The 9296-nt window shown below is 43.4% G+C and overlaps 1 protein-coding gene across 2 annotated transcripts in view; it reads left to right on the top strand.

Moving 5' to 3' along the window:
* Positions 1 to 9296, top strand: part of LOC137420683 (receptor expression-enhancing protein 1) — a 75679-nt gene that overhangs the window by 4803 nt on the left and 61580 nt on the right. For both annotated transcript variants that reach the window (XM_068105947.2, XM_068105948.2), the window contains one exon: positions 5263 to 5335. In XM_068105947.2, coding sequence (XP_067962048.1) covers positions 5263 to 5335 — 73 coding nt within the window. The remainder of the gene's footprint in view (positions 1 to 5262; positions 5336 to 9296) is intronic.

Genomic DNA, 9296 nt, shown 5'->3' with positions numbered 1-9296 from the left:
ATCGTTAGAGAAGATCTTGGAGGAACCTGTCTTATATAAACCTCTCTTACCTGTCTTATGTCTTATACATTTAGTTTGGTTTGCTCTTTGTTGTTGAAGTGTGCGGCGTCACCATGCCTCGATCAAAAGAACTATCTGAGGCCTTCAGAAAGAAGGTTATAGATGCCTACGAGTCTGGGATGGGATTTAAAAAGATCTCCAAACAATTTGAAATCAATCATTCGACTGTCCGGAAGATCATCTACAAGCGGAGAAGATTCCAAACAACTGCCAACTTGTTCAGGCCAGGCCACCCCAGCAAGTTCAGCCTGAGAGCAGACCTCAAAATGCTGAAAGAAGTCTCTAAGAACCCCAGAATGTCATCACGGGACCTACAGGTAGGTCTTGCCACTGTTGATGTCAAAGTGCACGAGTCTACCATTAGAAAGAGGCTGCACAAATTTGATCTACATGGGAGGTGTGCCAGGAGGAAACCTTTGCTGTTCAGAAAGAACATCAGGGCAAGACTAAAGTTTGCCAATAAACACCGAGACAAAGACCAGCACTTCTGGAACAATGTGCTCTGGACAGATGAGTCAAAGGTGGAGCTATTTGGCCACAGAACCAGAAGACATGTTTGGCGAAAACCAAAAACAGCATTTGACCACAAGAACCTGATACCAACTGTAAAGCATGGTGGTGGAAATATTATGGTTTGGAGCAGCTTTGCTGCATCAGGGCCTGGGCAGCTCACCATCATAGAATCCACTATGAATTCTTCATTGAACCAGAGGGTGCTTGAGGTGGTCTGTGAGGCCATCTGTCAGAAAATTGAAGCTCAACCAAAGGTGGACCTTGCAACATGACAATGACCCTAAACATACCAGTAAATCCACCAAGGAATGGCTGAAAAGAAAGAAATGGAGGGTTCTGGAATGGCCAAGTCAAAGCCCTGATCTAAATCCCATCAAGATGTTGGGGGGGGGGGGGGGGGGGGGGGGGGACTTTGAAACGAGCTGTGCATGCAAGAAACCCCTCAAACATCGCACAGCTGAAAGAATTCTGCATGGAGGAGTGGGCAAAATTTTCTCCCGGTCGATGTCAGAGACTGGTAGACAGTTATAAGAAACGCCTACTTGAGGTTGTTTCTACCAAAGGGGGTAATACCACCTATTGCAGCCAAGGGTCTAATAAGGGTCCCCCCAGCTCTCTCTGGGCTCTGTCCCCCAAATATTCCTACAGGTCACACAAGATCTGCCTGCAACCCTCTTATGGTTAAACTGCCAAAATCAAGACTTTCTGCTCACCTTCACTCCTTCATTCCTCATTTCTCCTGCCTCTGGAACAAACTCCCTCACTCTCCTCAATCCCACTCCACCCTCCAGGTCTTTAAAACAGCTGTTCACCACCATCTCTTATCCTCCCCCATCCAAAACCTTGATCTTTTCTACCCCCGCTAATTTCGGTCCCCTTGTGTTTTATACCTCTCCCCCCCCCCCCCCCTTCCCACGCCTCCTCCCCCCAAGCCCTCTCCCTCCCACACTTCTCCCTGCTCTCAAATGTTATGTTTGTGTGCTTCCCCTTCTCTCCCCGTCTTGTCTTCCGCTCCCTCTTTTTATATATTTTGTTTGTCTGGTTGATTTGTTTGTGAAATAAATGTTAGCTCTTTCACGAGCCTCGATTCAGTATACAAAAAACAAACAAAAAAAAGGGTGTTCTTACTTTTTCCACATGCGAAATTTGCATTTATGTTATTTAAATTATACAATGGACTACAAAATGTGAATGTTTCATGATGTTTGTTATATTATATCACCTTTATCTATCAATATTGTTGAAATGAAGATCAAATAGCTGTATGTTGAAATATGTTGAAAAAGTCAAAACTTTACATGGGGTGTACTGACTTTTTCACGTGACTGTGCATCGCCTTGTTAAGTGTGGAAAAGTTCTGATGACATTGTGGCTGGCTCAATAGCCTAGTGGGCTGTTGAGGTGTTATCAACGGAGGTCTGTGGTTCGAGCCCCGCATTGAGTCAGAATTTTTTCACACTAAGCCCCTCGCAGGAATTTGATTCCTGTTTATTATATATATATAATTTCCCTGGTGGGCCTAAATTGTTTACCATTTTTACCAATGATACCTCCAGCACAACTTAAAAGATCTTTCCATTCCCCCCTCCCCCCCACCCCAATGACTATTTTGTCCTTTCAATCCGGTGCAGCGATTAAATCTTTCATCCCTTTAATCACTTTATTTTAGCACAAGTTATAATCTAACATGATTACCGGTACTTGTCAAAAGTTTATCAAAAGATTTATTTGTTTATGTGCATTTGACGATGATGAAATTGCTGAAGATTTGTTGTTGTTGCTACTTTATCATCATTGCATGTACTGATTCTAGACACACAGCTTGTTCTGTCTCTGGGTACGATCCACCGCACATGATAAGCCTTGGGAGGAAGACCCCCAACATGTTGGTGCAATTTGGTTTGTTATTTATTTTGAAGACTGAGTGACAATGTTGTAATGGGCTACTTGCAGTCCAGTACTCAAATGCCAAATTTCAGGAAGTCACCCCTAATATCCTGTCACATTTATTTATTTATGGTAAAAAGCATGCCTTCAATCACTAAAGGCCAATTTTGTGATGAAGCATAAATCTATTTTTCAATTTTTTTTTTGTTTTTTTTTGTTATATGCCGAAGGAGCCAAGACCAAGACCCACAAAGTTTTAATCTCAGGTATTCAAACGTTTAGTAACCATGCTATTAGCAGTGATGGATGATGCAACTCAATTCTGATGATCCTCTACAGCAGGGGTGGGGAACCTTTTTCCTGTCGAGGGCCATTTCGATTTTTAGAACATCCTTCGAGGGCCATGCTAATTTATTGAATACATATATCGGACTCACCTAATGCGATGGCTGGAACTGTTTCTCTTTGGAGAGGCGTTTGGTGTCAGGTGGTAGTGATGATGATGCTACTCGCAGCTGGTTTCGCAGGTTTGGGTCAGTCAGTCTTGAGCGGAACCGAGTCTTTGCAAGAGTCAGTTTTGAAAAGAACTGCTCACAGCTATAGGTCGTCCCAAACAGTGATGCAAACTTCAGTGCATGTCTCCTCAGAATGGGAAAATCCTCAGCACGTACATACAGTTTGTAGAACTCGAGCAAAGGGAGGTTGTTGTACCTAGCTTTGAGCTCGGCATTGCTTTGCAGCTCAATGATTTTGTGTTGTAGGTTGTCAGGCACATCAGCTGGTTCCACATTAAACGGCAAATATGTTCAGTTCCCTTTGTTTACTTTTCATGTCCTGGAACCTTTCATGTCCTGGAAAGCGCGACATTCCGCATCTACCTTTCTTTTCTTGTTAGTCGCCATGTTTGCATATACTGAATGAAATGATGACATGAGATCACGCGATCACTTGACTGTCCGGAAGGTCGCATATCGCAGTTACGATTAATCGCAAATTAGTTTTAATTTGATGGCAATTATTCTGTTCGCACCAACATATTTTGCCAACGTCAAATAAATGAATAAGTTCTCAAATGTGCCGTCCGAGGCAGCGTCTGCTCGCCACGTTCGGCATTCGTTGACTGTTACAACACGTGAAAGCTCGCTCTCTCTGATTGGTTGAATCGTTTTTGGCCATAACTTGGTTACCCTTTGTCCGATTAATTTAAAACCTTGAAAAGGAGAGATTACTGGAATTATAGATAGATGAATTGCCTCGCGGGCCGGATCAAACGGTCTCGCGGGCCATATACGGCCCGGAGGCCGGAGGTTCCCCACCCCAGCTCGACAGCAATGTTCCTCAAACGGTGGGTCGTGACCCCAATGAGGTCCGTGAGTGGGTTTCCGAGGGGGATCGGAGCTGTCTGCGCTAACTAGTCACACAAGTGACTCGTGATGTTCCCAACGACTTACCGATGTGAATTTGCATTCTCAATCTTAGCAGTGATCAAAACTAAAGCCAGAAACAGTCTGATCAACGTCGAGAGCAAGCTACGATGTTCGCTGAGTAAGACTAGTCCACAAATTGACACGTGTGCAGAAAGGAAATAAAAATGGCCCAGGTTCCAGCGTTTTTGGTACTTCTGTAGTCTGGGTTGGCACTATTGGGCCGAGCCCAGTTTTCATCACCTGGGTTAAAAAAAGACCCACTTGAATAAACCCAGTATTTTCTCAGTAAAGTAGGGTTTTTCAAAATCCCCATTCTTGTCTATTTTTTTTTTTTCAACCCTTGGAGGAGATGACGAGGTCGCGGCTACCAAATACCAGGACGAGTGGGTCGTCCGGTAAGTCTAGCTGAATAGCACTGCTCTACAGTCCACGACACAAAAATAGCAAGGCTGAGGCCTTAACAATTAACAACAGTGTTAGACTGTATAGACTACAGTGGATCAGAACCAGTGCGGACTCAAAAATGGCGTACAAATGTTGCGTGTAAATTGTACCTCGTTCATCCTGTATCTCACTGACCGTGGTTGTGGTTGTACTTAACCTCTCCTACCCCCTCCTCCCCCTAAACCACACCTTCAGCAAGGATGTAGAGACTCCTTAAACCCAGCCAACAAGCCACACTAAATGGTCGCCCACCTGTGATTTACAGCACCATAAGTCATGTTTCCATCTTTGTGGTCAGCCGGCTTCACGACATCATACGAGTACTTACCCCTTCTTCCTGATTCGCCATGTTCACGTTTAATTTACGCTAAATTTACAGCATGATTTGATGTGTAATATTTAATGTTCATTGTTTGCATTAATTTTTTGCTATTAGATTACTGTAAGCAAATGCAAATCAGCTGTGAGAATGGCACTGCACCGTACAGGGTTGTATTCTGCCAATGTTTATTCACATATTGTACCCTTATTTACTAAAATTTCCCGTCATTTTGTGAAAAATGTCATACGTACAAACAGCCACGTACACCGTGGCCCGTGCCGTTTGCAATGGAGGTGCGGACAGAATAATAAACTCTGGTTGCTCGGCACTGCTCAAACGGATACACCCGATGGCATGGCATGGCACCGCATCGGTACGAGGATGTCTCCTGTCCAATAATCATGCCCGTCACTTTACCTGAGCCATTAGCTTTTGGACGTGAAATACCATCTTCCCGTCAATGGCTTTAATTCGGCCAATTTCCATTCTGCTATTCTGGGGTCACACCTCTCGGGTACGGGCTGGGGAACTCGTGCCATTTTGTGTGCGTGTGTTCAATTTTTGCTTTGCTCTCGCAAATCTTTTCCGCATCTCACATTTGCCTTTCAGATTGTTTTTTGGCATCCTGTACCCAGCCTACTCCTCGTACAAGGCGGTCAGAACAAAGAACGTACGGCAATATGTAAGTTGTACTAAAGCGCACACATTGCTCATTGCAACCCAAGTTGCTTCACTGCCCCATTGGCACACCATTCTTTTGGGTTATGTATTACGGGCCTTCGTTGGACCAACATTTTGGCGCTGTGTTCAGATGGGAACAGCAAACGAGTTTGCTCAACCTTTTTGAGTGATTTGGATTGTCTACCTGTTTTGAATTGTGGATGTTGATGATAGAATGTCTAAGATAAACTTCTGTAACACCCTGAGATGAGGTTTTGGAAATGGCACGGGATGATAAATAGAACCCAAAGCCATGCTCATTGCACTTTATATTCCAGTTACACTCTCCTCAAGTCCTCCACTGGTCTCACCTGTAGGCAGGTGTTTTTACACATTAACGTCCCTACCCTATACTGCTCTATAATGGCCGCTCACTACCTCTTCAATGCACACATTATGTACAACTTATCCTTAACGTATCCTTAGTACAGGCATAAATCTAACCTAATTGAGCACACGGTCCATGATATTCTGAACACATTCTAGCTCTGGTCCCCATCCCAGCACTCCCCCACCACTTTCCACATAACATTATATATTATACACACACACACAAACATAATTGAGTCTAGGTGGTGAATGCAGTCTTTGCATGAAGAATAATGACATTATAAAATGCATTTTGCTTCAATGGTTCCTATCACACACCTGCTTATGAAGCGGCTCACTAATGTTTACTGGATGGAAAAGCAGTTGAGGCAAAAGAATTTTAAATATTCTCGAGAGAAAAATTGTTTAGTGTTGCTGGGAGATAATTGAACAAATTAAAGTTGGAACAAGATTGATATCTGTAATTTTAGGCCAAAATAATAAACTTGAGCATGACAATTGCCTATCCGAATTGATGTTCCTAATACAGTGGATTCCCTTTTTCGCAGGTCTACAAGAGCTTTGTGTTGCTGTTGTTGTTGTTGTTGGCGTTCTTGTTGGTCGTTTTTTTGAAATGTGCACCCATTGGTCAGATAGCTGATGGACCACACCCACATCTGTTGCTTGACTCCACCCATAATAGTACTGAGACAAATAATATGGTCGCTATCTTGTTTCCTGGGCGGCCTAACCACATGCCTGTATGCCTCTGCTGATTATACACTGCCTTTGTTGTGTAAGATTTCCATTGGTTTTGTTTGGGTCTGGTGTTACATTATTAGTAAGGTTTAATGAAGTTTGTATGCGCCTCCCTCAAAAGATTGCGTTGCGTTATTTTTGAACGACCCCATATGCACGTTATCTATCTATAATTCCAGCAATCTCTGTGTGTATGTCTGTGTGTCTGTGTGTCTGTGTGTCTGTGTGTTTGTCTGTGACCGCTGTTTCTCGACAACCACGGGTCCGATATACTTGAAACTTGCCAGGTATATTGCTGGGGACCCGAGGATGTGCCTTTTCAAGGTTTGTAATTAATCGGACAAGTACCTACCGAGCTATGTCCAAAAAACGCTTCAACCAATCAGAGAGCAGCGAGCTATCACGTGTGCCGAACCGTTAATGCAATGCAAGCGTTAATGCGTTAATGCAAGGCTTTTCTTTTTTTCCCTCTTCTCTTTCTACTTTTCCTTGCGATTAAATTGCAAACAGCCAAAATACGTTGGCGCTAATTGAATAATTGGCCATTAACACTAAAATAATCGTAACTGCGATATGCCAACTTCCGGACAGTGCAGCCTTCCATGTTGTTGTTGTTTGCAGCAGCTGTTTGCAGCAAGGCAAGGCTTTTCTTTTTTTCCCTCTTCTCTTTCTACTTTGCCTTGCGATTAAATTGCAAACAGCCAAAATACGTTGGCGCTAATTGAATAATTGGGCATTATGTTTTACAACTAATAAAAACGAATTTGCGATTCATTCGCTTTCCTGCGCGTTTGTGTACGCGATGGCGATTTCTTTACCAAACTCCGGAAGCCGTTCGCTTTGGACCGAACCATTGCATGTAAATAGAGGGGGGGGATTGTCACCACTCGCAAGCCGTTCGCTTTGGACCAAACCATTTCATGTAAATAGGGGGGGGGGATATAATTTTAGATATATATATAGTACGGGCATGCCCTAGTATCCACAATGCGCGTTTCCCAATCGGCCCGTTACTGGATTTTTAAAGCCAATTCACTCACGCTAAATGGAAAAGTCCCGTACGTTGAATGACCACGTACAGCTTTTTATGAACAAAAGGCTTATGACCACAGAGAAAGTGGGGTGAGAGGGTGGAAGACAGATACAGAGACAGAGACAGATACAGAGACAGACACAGAGACAGACAGACGCGCGTGCGCGCGCACACACACACACACACACACACACACACACACACACACACACACACACACACACACACACACACACACACACAACAAAACTGAGGTAACAGATATAAGAAGAATCCCCTGTTCGGAATCACAATGAATCTTATCTATCTAACCTTATTCATTCACATGGGAACACGGGACAGACACGGCACAAGGTTATTGAGACAGAATAGAGAATGTAAGCTGAGCAGTGAGGTATTAATTTTTTTCATTGCCTGAAATAACACTAACCTGAAAGGCAAGATACCCGGGGTGTACCATAAACTTGGTAACTGAACACTTGGTAGCCCCTGATGTTCTTTAGGCCTAAACCTATATCTACTATAATCTATATACCCCAGAGAGGATAATAACATGACCCTTCCTGCCGCTCCTGTACAGAGTGGGTGTACACGTTTCCTGAAACCAGACCCAGCTGACCATCAGATTCGTAATTTTTATTGTTACGGTCACGGGTTTTGGGACCTACTATGAGGGGAGGTGGGGGTGCCTACCTAGGTTCCTTCCAAACTACCGGACCTCAGACCACCGATAACTCCGTGTCCAGGCGGCTTGATAATCAACTGTGAGTGCCAATTATTCTACCAGGATCCCCCAGGTTCTCCGTCCAACCGTTTACCTGTGGGTCACGGGGTTTTCCAACCGCATCTTGCACCCTAGATATGTACTGCTCTTCTCTTTTAAACCTTAATTATATGCAGCCGAGCGAAAACTGCCAGTACACATCTGACTTAGTCTTGAGCCAATTAGATGGAGAATAAAACCTCCCAGGCTAACACCACATGCAGACTGTGCTAGGTTATCGGAAGAAAGGACAGGCACAGACAGATCGTAAGAACAGTTCAACAATAAGAGGTTTATTTCACAAGATGGGGCCTCGGGGGAACATACGGTGCAGTTCAAAGCAATCAAAATGGTGCAAGCATTCAAAAAAAGGACTAGCAATCAATAATGTACAAGGGATCAAAAGATGGACAAAGCACAGAGGCAAAGGGCAGGCCTGTCCCGAACTACCTAGCTTATAATCCTTACTTATCTAGAACATAACAGTGCACCCAGAAGACTCATCACACAATAGGGAGACAAGAACAGAGCGAGGCTTTTGTGAACTTTAGCTCACCGAGCATGGCCTGGCAAACTGTATGTGTATATATATATATATATATAAAAATATATAAATAAATAAATTGGCAGTGTCTGTCTTTGGCTCTACGTTTCTGCTCTACTCTCCTTTCTACTCTCCTTTCTTCTCTCAGTGCTTCATACATAGTCACCACACTTTGTTGGCAGAATTAACGATGACTTACATTTCTGCTTGCAGCATCTCAATTTACTTCTAAATCCTTTTTATTAAACTTTGCTAATAAGCTGTTTTATTGAACAGCGTTATATTATGCACAAACCTAGCGTTATATTATGCACAGTGGGCACTGGGCAGCGTTATGCACAGTGGGCAGCGTCCCCAAAAAGTCCACAAAAAGTCCCCAAAAAAGTGCAAGTCCAAAAAAAACCCAATTAATGAAAATACCCAAAAGACCCTAAAAGGGGAACCCAATATTTTTTTCTCAAAATCATTGGTGATCATTAATCACAGTCTAATTTGAAGGGAATTTTTTTTTTTTT

The sequence above is a fragment of the Myxine glutinosa genome, chromosome 2 (assembly GCF_964187855.1).
Source record: "Myxine glutinosa chromosome 2, kmMyxGlut1.1, whole genome shotgun sequence".
NCBI lineage: Eukaryota > Metazoa > Chordata > Myxini > Myxiniformes > Myxinidae > Myxine > Myxine glutinosa.
This window is presented reverse-complemented; position numbering and strand designations above follow the sequence as displayed.